A 15,391-nucleotide genomic window follows, 5' to 3' on the forward strand; every position below is an offset into this window, starting at 1 on the left:
TTTTTTTGCCCTATAATTGGAATTTTGAGAATTGATGTTACCGGTCTTAGATTATTTTTGTGCAGCTATAATGAGCAATTGTATATAGAACCAGATGTTATCTAGAGTTGAACATGTCAATAAAGTTTTCAATTCTGGGTAAGTTTCTATGTCTATGTAATGATTGAGGGGATTGATTTGAAGTTGTTCCTGGTTTTTGTGTTTTGGTGGGACAAAGGACGGTATGATTTTTATTGTGATATGCTGTGATTGGTAACTTGGTCAATCTTGAGTTTAGATTAATCGCAGGTATGAAAGTTGTTGCTTCCTTAGGAGATTGATATGTGAGTATAGCCAAAAGAAACAAGATTTGCATATGATTTTCATTGACTTAGAAAAATCCTATGATAGGGTGCCTGAGAGAGTGTTGTGTTGCTTTCCAGAAAGAAGGAAAATTTCTATTTACTAAATCAATATTATTTAGGACATGAGCATGAGATGTATTGGCACAGAAGTAATATAGAATGTCCTACCACTATAGGCTTGCATTGAAGTTCTATCTTAATTCCTCATCTTTTAAATTTAGTCATGGATGAGCTCACAAGACACATCGAAGATGAGTTCCTTGGGTATGTTACTCATTTGATGATGCTAGGAACAAGATATATTGTAAATTAGAACTGAAGGTGTCACCAATTGTGGATAAATTAAAAGAAAGGATAAATTGGGTTGTTGGTTGTGCATGCATAAACTTATAGAAGCTCACATTCACAAAAGTGATGTGATCCCTATAGTATCAGAGGGAGGTAGACCAAAGTTAACAAGCCATGACCTGACATTTTTGCAAATGATTTGATCGCACTACATCTTCCTAGATGTAGCGACGAATCTAATGGATTGTTAAAAAGTATATTGTGAATATTTGTGGATAAGAAAACCTACCAAATAAATCTTTTTCTCTTATTAAGGTTACATAAGGCTCTATTGGGCTGTGAACAGCATTATCAAGGAAAACAGATCAAATCAAACCTTAGGAAAAGCAAAAAAGAAATGTAACTACGTGCATTGAATTTATCTACTGCAATGTATTGCACTGAAAATTTCCTTTAGTTGTGGGATGTTACGGATTTCTTGTGACAACCAAAAGCTTCAGAAATGGATAAGCAGGAGTTAGAAGTTTCTTTTGTTATTTTGATGCAGGAGCGTATTAATTTGACAACGAACAATTGAATAGCAAGAAAAGAAAGGGGTCCGATCTATTCAAAAATCAAACGAACTTCTAACAAACTAAAACACGTCGAAATAGTTGAACTAATCTAATCAAATTTAAATAGATATATTTTGAATAAAATTCCTTTATGAAATCCTAATTAACATGTAACTCTTATCGCCATCACATTCCTCTCCAACTATTTTCCATTTCCAACACGCCTAAATGATTCTCTTTTCCAGAAGATCCTCTTTGGTTGGTGAATTTTGTATTTCTTATTAGATATAGTTATTTATTTTAGGCATCCATTAAAGCTTCATTGAATAATTTCCTCATTGCTGTGCGTTCCTTGTTTCTTCTTGACAGATTGGCTACCATCCTAATTTTGAAAGTTCACGATGTTTATTCATAGTTCGGAAGGATGGAGAATTGGTTGACTTCTCATACTGGAAATGCATAAAGGGTTTGATCCGAAAAAATTATCCTCTGTATGCAGACAGCTTCATACTTAGGCATTTTCGGAGGCGTAGACACCACGATTGAAGGTAAGCATTTGAATCGTGCTTGCCTATAGTTATATTCCTTTGAAAATTTCCCATATGGCTTTAGGCTTAGTGTATCGCTCATTTATGCTGAAGCTTAATGTATTAGTTAGAGGTGATGTTGAGAATTCTTTTACTTCATTTGTTTGGAAATTGGTATAATTTTCTCTTATGAATATTTAAGATGGTTTTCTAATTGATTAGAAAGTTAGATATAGTTGCTTCTTCTTCTAGCATTATTATTCGGAACTGTGCTTTGATTAAAGCTTTGCCTACAAACTCAAGGGAGCCTTTTTCTATTTTTACGTCATTATTTTCATTTGTTTTTGGGTAGAAAACAATACAGGAACGTGAACTTAATTTTGCTGGTGGTCTCAATTTCCATGCTTGAAAATCGCAAACATCAACTAAATAAACTAGGTCTTCTCATTTCTTTTCTGTGGATGAGTCTCATTTTAAAATTTTGAATGAAGGAGAACTTTCTCGTAATCTTTTCTTTCAGATAGTATCATGTCACCAATTTATGCGTGTGACACAAGGATAAATGAGATTTTTTCTTTAGGTGCCTTGGGCGTCTGATTCCAATCAATCCGGCTACAGATACATTATGGATTACACCTTTATTTATACTATTTCATGTGGCATGATCTATTAATTTTTCCCCCGCGTTTCCCATTAATGCACGGATTCCCCCCACATGGGGGGAATGTCATGCTGTACATCTATCATTTTTCGATTCCAGTAGTCGAGGCCACTGAACTCAAAAGAATACCATTACTGGATTGGTGTGAAGTTTGTCAGCCCCCAACCTGACCAACCTTGAACCCCTAAAAAGTAACTACAGCCCCAAATCTTTATACTTTCTTGGCAACTATTAAGTAATTTCCAAAACATACCGGACAACAAGAATCCATATAACAATTCATTGAGGATTAAGAATGTCCTTTGAATGAGCGTTACCTGGCTGCTCAACTTTCTATTTCCATTACACGCTGAACCTGTAATCAGTACTCTGACATCAATATGTATATAATGCAATTCGATCCAAATGAAAATTTTGCAGCAATTTAAACATCACTAGTGTTTTGTGAAAAAAAAATATTATACTTTTTCGTCATAAACTCTTTCCCCATTACATTCAGATAGACTCCAATGTCCTAGGGGGGAGCTCGCTCCTCAGCTCTACGTCGTTCACTTCACTATGATATCTATTTTACGTTCATTATCTTCAACTTGGGAGCTCATCTTCTTCGATAGCTTGTGTGAGTTATCTACGAAGCTCTAGGCTTTTGCCTACGCTTCGCTTAAAGCATAGTTTTAAAATTGCTGGGTGGATTAGTCATTATGGTAATTAGGGATATGAAGTTGCAACATATATATGTTATTTTTGATCCACGCAACACTGAGAGGTCTGGTTAACTTGAAAATTAAAGTCACATGCATGGAAGAATGCTTTCATAAAATTATGTCCATTAGTAAAACCTGTTCACCTAATGTAAATGTTAATGATTTAGCCTCCGTTTGACAATTTATAAATTATTTAATTTCGTTTCAACCACACAATTTAATAGATTTTATAAGTATTATTTATTTATTCACTACTTATTTCTATTATGTATAATTTTATCATCCTTATTGCCAGCTTTGATTTATTCTCAGGTTAGTGTAAATTGAACTAGAGATGTCAACGAGTCGAGTCGAATCGACTCACGAGCCGGAATTCTAGGCTTGGGCTCCGCTGGGGTAAAATATTTGAGCTTTTTCCGGGCCCGAGCTGGGTAAAAAAAAATTAGGCTAGGACCGGCTCGAGTTTTTTTTTTTTTTTTAATAATTAAAAAGGCAGTAGGTTGCTGCATTGTTTGGCAGCAACCTACTGCCTATTTTTGGCTGCCTTTATTTTTATTTTTTTATCTTCTTTTAAATATATGCTCAGTTCTGGCAAGTTACACGAACTGTCTCTAGCTTTGTCCGGCATTTAAAAATGGGGCTCGACCCGAGCCTCGAGCCAAATGGGCTCGATCTTTTTCAGAGCTGAATTAATAGAACCATACTAGAAAAATTCAGGAGGATAGCCCTAATGTAGCTTATTCTTAAATCAGCAGAAAAAGAAGTAGAAGCGGTTGTTTTGGGGGAAAAACAAACATCTCTTGTTAGGTTGACTTGGAGACAAGACTACAGATGGCAGGATTGGATTTGATAGTTTTAATATAATATAGGATTTGGTCAGTAGTCTATCTGACGTAATGATGACATTGACAATGAACACGATTATTAGAGTTGAGACGTGTCCTCGTAGAACAGCTTCTGAATAATTTTATTTGTCCTGCAAAAGGCATTCTGGAAAGTTATGAACATTGATACGTGTCCTCGTAGAAGATGACCATTGAACAAGAATAATGATAAGAATAATTATTTAGTCAGTTATGGATAATGATAAATAAGTCAAGTAGGAACATGCAAATGCTTGGTGGTTGGTTAACCAACTAAAGGGTGCACTTAGAGCGGTAATAATTATAAGAATTGATTTTTTTATTGTTAAAAGAAAAAGTGGATCCCAATTATAAGTGAAAAGATAAAAAATGACAGCTGAAATAGTGAAATAATGTTCAAAATTTTGATTTTTTTTTAAATTTTTTTGTAAAAAATTGCTACCAAATGAGGGCTTAGCTCCGGGTAGAAATTAAGCCCGTGTTTGTCACCAATTATTTCACATTATTTTTTTTACCGTAATCATTTTTAACCACGCACATTTCATTAAAATAATATTACACGTAAATCAAAAAAATTTCATTCTTTTTTAACCACACATTCTTGATCAATTTACTATTCTATAATACATTTTTCAAAATTAAAAGGGCTCAAATGCACTCTAAAATTTAAATTTAAATTAAAGTAACAATTAATTTTAACCACATATATTATAGAGTCATAATTTTTTAACTATATATTTTATTAATTTTTATCAAAATTTATTAAAAATTTAATTTTAATCCTACAAAGATGAGGCTACTATGATATTTCAAACACCACAAAAAATAATAATAAAATAAAATAAAAAACAATGTTTGTGGGAGAAAAAGGTTGTGTGGGCAACAATTGTCAAGTATAGAGTTACCGACATAGAAATTGGAAAAAGGAGAAAGGAACTAGGCATCACCGACAAATGTTTGTGTATAGGGTCTATGGTTTGGTTGATATGGGAATAAGTTTATTGGTCTACTTTATTAAGAGAAAGAATCTGATTTATCATATATTGGATAATATTTTTATGTTTTAGCAATATGTGATTTTATTTTTATCGAGCCTAGATTCTTATAATTTTAACTTTGCATCTTTGTTTGATGCAGTGTTTTAACTCTGAATATGACCCATAAGTTTGTGGTTTGTTTGAGTAGATTCAAATTGAACTTCGATTATTCGTTTGAGTTTTAGATGAATCGAGATACCTAAGTTCAAATGTTCATCGGACCGAATTGATCGTTAAAGTTTCATAAGCTCTGATATCATATTCAGCCCCTGTTTGAGCCATCTTTTGAAGGAAATTAGTAGAAAAAATATGACCGTTATAGTTAATTTTGGGGCCTACATCAGAAACATGAGGTCAAAATAGGTGGGCTGCACATGAAGTCTAACGGTCAACTTTCTCATTTTTTTGTCCAATTAATGTGGTCCAAACAGACTCTCAAACTTAAAATTTTGTATTAAAAGATCGATATTGGTAAGAAAAGTAGCTCAAATTTTTATATAGTTTATTTGTATAGTCTTATCTTAATTTGTTTGGCTTTTCATATGACAACCATGCACATCAACTAAGTGCAAAGAAAGATAAAATATGAGTCTAATTTAGTTCCGTTCATGTGAAAAAGATGTTTATATATCTCTTATATCTAGCCACTTGGCACAAGTAATAGTGCACAACAACAAAGAAACAAACTAAAATTTAGAGAGGGATAGAAAGGGTTTGTCTTTTTGTTATGTTGTCAAATGTCCATAGGCACAATCAGATTTTCCTCAATCGACAAATCTTGTATTGGGATCATGATGTGAAACGCCTATTTTTGAATAATGTCACATGCAATCATTGTTTTACGTAGTATACATATGACAATTCGTAATTTGATATATGATGTAAGAAAAAATTACCATATTAATAAATTAAATCACAAATCGTCATTGAAAATGTCGTGTAGGATAACTACCGCAGTAAGTAATTACCAATAACATTAATTCCCATTTTCAGCCTTTGTTGGTCTTGGATAGAAAATAATTTTTATTTTTCAATTTTTAGACTTTACGAAAAGAAAGAAAGTATTAAAAATTATAGGATGCATTTGACTTTGTAGTTTGACTAATTCTATATATTGTATCTTGTATTTTGTATGAATTTAAAAAAAAAAAAAAGGATGAGTCAACATATAAGTTTACAATTGAACTCGTGAATGACAGAACGTTTCGTGTTGGAGTTTCACGTCAAAATGTGTAGAAGGCTAGATAAATTGTCACATAACTATTCCACATTTGAATTACACGAAATGTTAATAATCTTTACTTGATATCATATTTATGTTTCTAATTTTTTTCAAGTATTTTTATTCTCAAATTAACACAAGTTGTCCCTAATGACGTCTTCTATCAAAAAAATTAGTAAAAATATTTATTTGCTCCTCCCATATTTAAATAACTAAAAAATAAATATAAATTTTAGAACAAATATTTGTGTTTCAGTTTGAAGTACGCCAATAGTATTATCGGACAAAAATCGTGACTAATAACAAATTTACTAATTAATGAAATGTTAAAATAAAAATATGATGAATAAATTAGAAATATAAATATTACGATGAATAAATGTCAAAAGATTTTTTTAACATAACTAAAAATATTATTTATTTAACCATGGTGGGATTTTATTTCCCCCTCCATTTTTATTTATTTTATTTTATATAAATAAAACGGCCTCTCCACAAAATTGTGATCTGTAATGTTGGAAATTGGAATGTTTGAAATTTTACACAACCATGACGTCATAAAGACGTCAAATATACTCTATAGCCAAGCGAAAGATCAAACCATATAAGGCCAAAACCGCAACGGACTTCCAACGGCCGTGCTCTCCCATCGCAGCTAAACGACAAAACCCAACTCTCATCCAAAATCTGACGGTTAGAAATTTCCATGCGTGGACGGCCTAGATTCTCCCACCTCGCGTGATCTTATTGGCCACCTAGAACACCTAATCCCCCTACTTCATGGTTATTTATCCATTAGGTCCCACAACTCTTTCTCGTTTGTTATCTTACCCCGCTAGAAGCCGTCTTAGGACACTTGGCAACAGCCCAAGAGAAGCTTCCACCAGCCGACAACCAAAAAAATATTGGGATATTTTTGGCTACTCAAAATTTATTTAATATCTATGCTAATCTCATAATTTTCTTGTAATTATCTGCTTATTAAGACTTCTTTCCCATTTCTTATTTTGGACCATTAGTCAATTATTAGCTTTTACATGGTGCATAGATATTTTTAATACTTGGTGGAATCAATCTGATCTCTTGATCACTTCTTAAGATACTTTCATGTGGGCTCATTTACATTTGCTTTCTAATTTTGATTCCAGTTTTCAATTTCCTCATTTGGATTGAGTTTTGGTGGGTTTCTTCAAAATCAGTGGTTTGTATTTACTTGGTTTTGCATGTAAATTCAGGGGATGAATTTGTGTGTGGGTTTAACTTGTTTTAGATAGCTAGGCAGAATCTGCTGATTACTTTATGCTTTGAGATGAAATGTATTAGTAGAATTTAATCTTGAAATCGTTAGGTGTTAATATCCATCTAATTTCATTGCATTACCAATTCGCAGATATATATGCACATTTACATTATTTCATGCATCTATAGGTCTGGGGTGTATGCACAGGGAAAGATAAATAGAGATAAGAATTAATAGAGGTTGAGTGTTAGATAATTAGATTGATCTGGCTTATTTTTGGTGATATCATAAAGCAATTGGCTTTGAACATTGTTGTAAGCTACCAGTCTGATTGCAATGTGGAGTAATTTTAACTTCAAGAATTTTGGAAATGATCCACCAGCCGATGGAGGCGGTGGTGGAAGGCCACCGGGTAGTTCGGGTAGTTTTCCTTTGACAAGGCAGTCATCAATCTATTCATTGACTTTTGATGAGCTCCAAATCTCCATGGGGATGAATGGAAAGGATTTTGGGTCGATGAACATGGATGAGTTGCTGAAGAACATATGGAGTGCCGAGGAGAATCAAAACTTGGGATCCGCTAGTGGAGCTGGTGGCCAAGAAGGGGTTGGCCAATTGCAGCGGCAGGGATCCTTGACGCTTCCACGGACACTGAGCCAGAAGACAGTTGATGAGGTCTGGAGAGAGAGGTGGAATGAGTATAGTGGCGTGAAGAATGAGAATGGTGATGCTGGTAACTTGAATATGCCTTGGAGGCAACAGACTTTAGGGGAGGTAACACTTGAAGAATTCTTGCTGAAAGCAGGCGTAGCGAGGGAAGATGCCCAGTTTGCTGGAAATCCTACCGGTATTGGAGGTTTTGATGATTTGCCTGGCAGTGGGAACAATACTGGATTGGGATTTCTGTATCAACAGGCTAACAGGAATGCAGGGTTGATGGCTAATAGGATTCCTGGAAGTGGTAATCAGATTGCTATGCAGTCTTCTAATATACCATTGCATGTGAATGGGTTCAGATCTGCTGCACAACAGATGGAGAGTCAACAGCAGTTGACGCAGCAAGAGCTCCTTCCAAATCAGCCTGCCTTCGCCTATGGAGCTCCCATGGATAGGAATCAGATTGATATGCAGTCTGCAAATTTACCACTGAATGTGAATGGAGTCAAACCTGCCGGACAACAGCCGGATGGTCAACAAAGGCCTGTGCAGCAGCAGCACGAGCTTCTTCCAAAGCAGCCTGCCTCGCCTTATGGAGCTCCCATGGGTATTCCAAGTAGTGGACAGTTGAGTAGTCCAGCAACTAGGGGCGGGATTCTTGGGAATTCTGATCCAGTGAAGACTAATAATTTAGTTTCTAGTGCAGGCCTACAGGGTGGAGGACTTGGGGTGGTTAGTTTAGGAACTGGGGGTGTTTCTGTTGCCACAGGATCTCCAGCTTTTTCAAAAGATGGGTTTGCAAAGAATAATGGAGATACATCTTCCATATTACCTGTCCCTTATGTGTTTAGTGGCGGCTTACGGGGCAGGAAAGGTCCTGCTCTGGAGAAAGTTGTGGAAAGGAGGCAGAAAAGAATGATAAAAAACAGAGAATCAGCTGCAAGATCACGAGCTCGAAAGCAGGTATATATCTTAATATACAGAATAGAGATATTAGCTTGATAGTTTTGGGATAAACATGATGTTTATAATTATGATGCTTTTATAAAATTCAAGCATATTAGTTTGATAGTTTTGAGATAAATGTGTGATTTTTTTTTTTTTTTTTGGGTTCTGGATGCTTGGTTTTGAAATAGGAAACTGCCATTTGAACAAACCTTTGACATTAAAAGTGAAAGATGTCTCATCCTTATATAGCAGATGATGTTGAGTACTAAAAGGAAAACTAGTAATTAGCCTGCATATGACCTAGTCTTTTGGGAAAAAAAATATAGAATTAGATGCGGGATAAATATATCGATATATAATAAAGGCAGAGTGGCAAGTATTTCCGCAAATCCTATACTCAAAAGTAATCGATGGATTAGCAGAGCAATGATAGGTTTCATCTAGTCACTTTTTGCATTATGGTCATTAGCATCCTGCTTTTATCATCTTCCCCAAACATTACTGAAGATTAGATATCTTATGCAACAGAATGTAATGTGATAGGGTGTAATGAGACCAAAGATGAAACGTTATGACAAGTGGCACTTCATGAGAAGTTTAAAGGTCTCATTTGCTTCAAGGTAACGCAATCAGTAGTCTATGCTTAAATTAACAATCACAAAAATTTGTAGAACACCTGGAATAATTACACAAATATAAAAAAACTCCATCCCTAAATCTCTCTAGTATTGTATTGTTAAAGTATGTTTCTGTTTAGATGATGCATCAACTTTCATTGATTATTATTATTATTATGCATGGCTTTTCCAGGCATACACAACGGAGTTGGAAGCAGAAATTGCAAAACTGAAGGAGGAAAACCAAGGAATGCAGAACAAACAGGTAACTGACAGTATACTTTTCTCCATCTCCATTTCATTACCCCCTTGAAACATGTAATTTTTAATTGTGACACCTGTTTCTGGACTTCTTTTCTGCAGGCAGAAGTAATTGAAATGCAGAAGAATCAGGTATCTCATTTATTTTTACCTGTATGTGTCCTTAAAAATAATTGCATGGTATCTTTTAACTTCTAAGCATTCTTAGCCTTCTTTACTAGTTACATATCTCTGTTGTTTCCTATTCTGCGTCAAGGTTCAATTTGTCACGTATGCTAATCTTCTTCTGTGTCTTTGTTATTCTGATGCGTGGAATTTTACATTAAGGGAATGAACTTCCTTTTCTTGATATCTTCTTGATCTTGAAAAATCTTGAATGGCTATGGTCTCTTTATGAGGTTAACCATGTGCTCATATAAATATTTCTCTTCTGATGTTCATTTGTCTATCACAAACAGAGGGAGGAGGAGAGGCAGAGATGATAGTAAAGAGTGAAAAGCTATGACCTCAAACACACTCCACAATTCTTTAGGGTTAACCATCATGTTGCGTTCTAACTCATTTGTGTTTTTTTCTCAAATAACGTGTGGAATTTTTTTCTTGCCATCTTTGTTGACATTGTTGTATTCCACTAACTGATGCATTAGTCTCCCTGCTTATAGGAAATTTAATATTTAGCCCTTGTTTGAGCCACATTATTTTTATAAGAATGCATTTTTTAATAGTGTATTGATGGAAATGTGTGGTTAAAAATAGGAAAAAGTTTTTTATTTGTGTGTAATATTATTTTATTGAAAAATGTGTGGTTAAAATGATGTCAAATAACTGTTTAAGAATGTATTTTTTTGAAAGAATGTGGGTCAAACAGGTGAAAATTAGCCATCCCTCTCCTCTTACTTCTGGCATTAATAAAAATGGACTTTGAAAAAGAAAGTTTTAGCTTGCGCTGCCTCAAACTTATTTTCTTAAAATCATTCCCTTTCATAATTTCTCATGAATGGTGCAAGATGGCTTTAGTGTCAATTAAGATTTTTTCCATTAGCTTTCTCTAATATAATTACCCTTGTTTCATAATCGTTTATTTCTTTTCCTTGATCCTATTGTCCATTATTACTCTCTTGCATCTATTTGCATACTCATATTATTCATCAAATTCATCAAATTATATTTACCGAACCCTCCAATTAGATTTGTCCTTTTCTGGTTTGCCATAACAAAATTTATTTTACTGCTCCGATGATCATGGAAGATCTACAACGTTTTTGTCTCCCATTGACTTTTAGGTATTGCCAGTGTTAAGAACTCATGCTAAGCAGCATGCTGTCTGGATCTTTTCCGTAAAGTCGTTCAATGTGACATGATAGGCATTAATGTTAATCAAAATGTCCCTCTAGCCAAATACATTCAAATTTTATGTTTTTATGGCCTATAGTGGTCAACTCATTTTTTCCTGTTATTCTTTTGGGGTGGAGAGTGGGGGTTAATAAGTCACATTTTGATTGTTGAAGATACGATTTCATCAGAAGACACTTATTATTTTGATTTCTTTTTTCTTATTTTTAAGCTGTCTTTTGGTTTAGAGGCGCAAAAGAACCCTTAATGATCCTCAACCACCCAAACTACAGCCACGTCTCTTTTCCAAATTAAGCATGCAATATTAACTGATCATAACACAAGATCTATTATGAGCTGGTGTTTTGGTTTCTTATGTTATTGTTGGTTGTATTTCGGCTCTTGAACACTCGAGCTTGATGACAAGGTATATCTGACTTCTCGATACGCAGTATTTAATATGAAGCAGGAGTTCATTGAGCCATGTTGCATGTTATGCTGCTCACCCAACGGCATTTATGGTCTGATTCTGTTGCAATTGTGAACCCACTATTGCAGGACAGGCACTTGGGATACGTGCTGGCTTCCTTGCCAACGAAAATTTGGCCGTGTGTCGTATCTATTGCCTGACTGAATATGCGGATGTGGTCGTGAATTTATGTGTATATGTGTGATAATACTGGTATTGATTATGTCTTGCATCATTGTACATCCACGTAAGAGATCCTCATAATTTACATTTGGTGTCAGCAGGTTCTGGAGATGATGAATCAACAGAATGGAGCAGATCGACGGTGCTTGAGACGTACACAAACGGGGCCATGGTGAATGTATATCATCATGGATATGTATAGAGGTCACTGTAAATATTTATGAAAGATTCTGCTGTAGATCGAAAAAAAATGAGACGAGTAGTGTTTGCTGTAAACTATGCGTCGTATTGTAGATCTTTTTGATTGTTTTCTGTTGCAATTGCGCTCTTGCGCGCAATATGTAGGTAGACGGTAGAGCCAAACAACATACAATGGAGTGAATTAGAACTTATTTCATTGTACTTAATTGTTAATTACAAGGCTTTATGCCTTGTAGAGTTACTGTCATAACAGTTCATTATCTTACGCTATGGGATAGTGTGTGAGTTTGAGACTGCAAGATGTAAGCTGCCGAACCAGGTTGAACACAAAACAATTTAGGTACTCTCAACCCCGCAAATTACGGCATAGGTGAAATGCTTGTGCTTAAAAACTCAGTAACTGTCGGAGAGGATCATTGGATTGCAAGATATTTACCTTCTATTTGACGAATATAGCCTCAAGAGTTTAAGGCCTGTTTGATTGCACAAATTTTCCATTAAAGTAGAAAATTAAAAAATACATTTTTTATCTTTATGCATGTTTGATAGACCAATTTTCTTGGCAATTGGTTTTTCCGGCAACACCTCACGTGATCCCTTTTTCCACCTTTTTGGGGAATTGAATTTTCCGTGGGTATGGTGGTTTTTAGTTTTTCAGTTTTTTTTTTCTTTTTTAAAATGAATATTATTTTCAATTGTATCAAATATTATTTTTTTGATTGACAATTTTCATGAAAAATAAAGTTATACGAACACAAAAAAAATTCAAATTATCAATATTTTTAAAGTGAAAAATTATATTAATCAAACACATTTAATTGATAATTCTCAATAAAACAAGTTATGGACAATTTAATTTCTTGAATTTCATTTCTTTTTATCTAAATTCCATTATTGTAATCAAATGGACCCTTAAATGAGGATGCCTTAGAGGATACTCCATGGTTATCTCAATCAGCTTTAGTTAAATTAGATTTCATAGGCATCACGCTGGTCGAGTAATTGATGACTTCTTGTGAGAGCCATGGTGAAGTCAAACATTCTTCATTGTGGGGTCAAAAATTAAGTGACAATTTTATTTAAACAACATAAAGGTTAGTAAAAATAATTCAATAAAGTAGCACAAAAATTGCCCATGAGCGTACTAGAAATTTTTCTTGATTTCTTCTGCTCAAAATTAATGATTCATACAAAATGAAAACGAAATTGTTAATTTTTTAAGATATCCGTATTGATGAGTGGAAAATAATATTAAAATTTTAAAGCAATGGTCAGGAAACAAATATTAAAAAAAAGGGTAATTAGCTCAAAACGTCCCTACCTTTCGATGTTTTTGTGGAAAACGTCCATACCTTTTGTTTTTTTGGCGGATTACACCCTCACTTTTATCTTTTTTGCGCAAAATGTCCTTCTGTCAATTCCCCGTTAAAATGTTCCGTTAAATCAAAAGGTAATTAGCACAAAAGGTCCCTACCTTTCGATATTATTGTGCAAAACGTCCTTACCTTTCATTTTTTGGCATAATTAGCACAAAAGGTCCCTACCTTTCACTGTTATTGTGCAAAATGTTCCTACCTTTCAATTTTTAGCATTTTCACCCCTACCTTTCACCTTTCATTGCGAAAAAAGTCATTCTCATCCATTTTTTCAATAAAATAACGATTTTACATTCCTATTCAAATAAAACAAAAAGAAAAGATGAATAACCAACTGCAACCATAGTCCTTAAATTTTTAAAAAATTTCAAAGAAATCATAAATTCCCAACCACCACCACTTTCACAACATATCAAGCTGCCAACTATAAATCAACATAATACCACCTTTCTGCCACCATTCCAACCAGACTCTGCCACCCTAAATGTGGTTGTTTTGGACAGATTGGTGACCAATATTATGGAGGAGGATATTGCGAAGAGTGAGGTGAGGCTGGTGGTGGTGGAGTCCGATAGGTGTTGTGGCCGAAAGGTAGTGCTATATGGATTTATAGGTGGTGGCTTGGTGGGAATATGAAAGTGGCGGTAGTGGAAAGTTTATAATTTATCAGTAGTGTTTTGAAAGATTTATGACTATGATTATAATTAATTATTTATTTTTCTTTTCTTTTCTTTTTGTTTTATTTGAATACGAGGGTAAAATCGTCATTTTATTGAAAAAATGGATGAAAATGACCTTTTTCGCAATGAAAGGTGAAAGGTAGGGGTGAAAATGCTAAAAAATGAAAGGTAGGGATATTTTGTACAATAACATTGAAAGGTAGGGACCTTTTGTACTAATTATGCAAAAAAATGAAAGGTAAGGACGTTTTGCACAATAATATTGAAAGATAGGGACCTTTTGTGCTAATTACCTTTTGATTTAACGGAACATTTTAACGGAGAGTTGACAGAAGGACGTTTTGCGCAAAAAAAGGTAAATGTGAGGGTGTAATCCGCCAAAAAACGAAAGGTAGGAACGTTTTCCACAAAAATATCGAAAGGTAGGGACGTTTTGTGTTAATTACCCTAAAAAAAATGTTTAACGAATAGCTATTAAAAAAAATTAAAAGTATGATTACTATGAAAAAATTAAAGTTCAATGGCAATTAGAAAATAACGTTGAGAGTATAGTGACAATTGAGCCCCATTTGACTCACGTTACATTAAATTCCATTACATTTAATTTTTTTCTCTCCTATTTTCAATCACACAATCTTCCATAAAATAATATTACACGTAAATTGAAAAATTTTACTTCTTTTTCAATCACTCGTTTAAAAAAAAAAAAAACACTATTCCACTCATTTTTACTTCAAAAAATGGGGGCCAAACGGGGACAGAATGAAATAACCCTACTCCACATAGAAAAAAAAATTGTGGGACTAGCTGACACCACCTAAATCCGCCAATGTCTAAGAGGGAATTATAAGATTGTTCAAGATCCTCAAGAGTCCTCTTCACTGTATGGTTGTTTATCGCGGAATCTATTATTATTCCCCGTTTAGCATTGTATTGTGTTCTAGTATACATTATTTATTTCTATAAAATCTTTATTTTAAAATATATGAATAAAGAGTAGGGAAAGATTGTCAGTCTCATTAATGTTCATGTTTGTTTCCCATTAATGTAAGAATGAAAATGAAAAATATAGTCGTTACGGACCCCACATAAGAGATAGAAATTCAAATACGATGGCTTAATGTGGTAAATAACGTCATATTTTTTATTTTAATGGCCAAATAATGAAAAACAAACATATGTGATTAAAAATGGTTTTGGTGAAAAATGGTTTTCAGAAACCTCTAA

The 15,391-nt window shown here is 34.0% G+C and overlaps 2 protein-coding genes across 10 annotated transcripts in view; both read left to right on the top strand.

The window, feature by feature from the left end:
- The window catches only part of LOC111408793 (protein DCL, chloroplastic-like), a 6,199-nt gene extending 4,241 nt beyond the window's left edge, over positions 1-1,958 (top strand). Inside the window, exon 3 of the mRNA XM_023038561.1 lies at positions 1,556-1,958. Coding sequence (XP_022894329.1) covers positions 1,556-1,732 — 177 coding nt within the window. The 3' untranslated portion in view covers positions 1,733-1,958. The remainder of the gene's footprint in view (positions 1-1,555) is intronic.
- A 5,201-nt stretch (positions 1,959-7,159) lies between these two features.
- Positions 7,160-12,402, top strand: LOC111408794 (bZIP transcription factor 46-like). 9 transcript variants are annotated; one of them, XR_002705364.1, is made up of 5 exons: positions 7,160-9,060; positions 9,589-9,665; positions 9,856-9,927; positions 10,026-10,055; positions 12,006-12,402. XR_002705364.1 is itself a non-coding variant. In XM_023038565.1 (5 exons), exons 1-4 carry the CDS (start codon positions 7,777-7,779, stop codon positions 11,883-11,885), a joined length of 1,458 nt encoding a protein of 485 aa, XP_022894333.1. In that variant the 5' UTR covers positions 7,162-7,776; the 3' UTR covers positions 11,886-11,923; positions 12,009-12,402. The 9 variants fall into 9 exon arrangements, 4 of the variants coding, with proteins under 4 accessions (XP_022894333.1, XP_022894334.1, XP_022894330.1 ...); XR_002705362.1 differs by having other exon boundaries at positions 12,009-12,402; XR_002705363.1 differs by lacking the exon at positions 12,006-12,402 and adding an exon at positions 11,814-11,900.
- The last annotated feature ends 2,989 nt before the right edge of the window (positions 12,403-15,391 follow it).

This window comes from Olea europaea, chromosome 14 (genome assembly GCF_002742605.1).
Source record: "Olea europaea var. sylvestris chromosome 14, O_europaea_v1, whole genome shotgun sequence".
Taxonomy (NCBI): Eukaryota; Viridiplantae; Streptophyta; class Magnoliopsida; order Lamiales; family Oleaceae; genus Olea; species Olea europaea.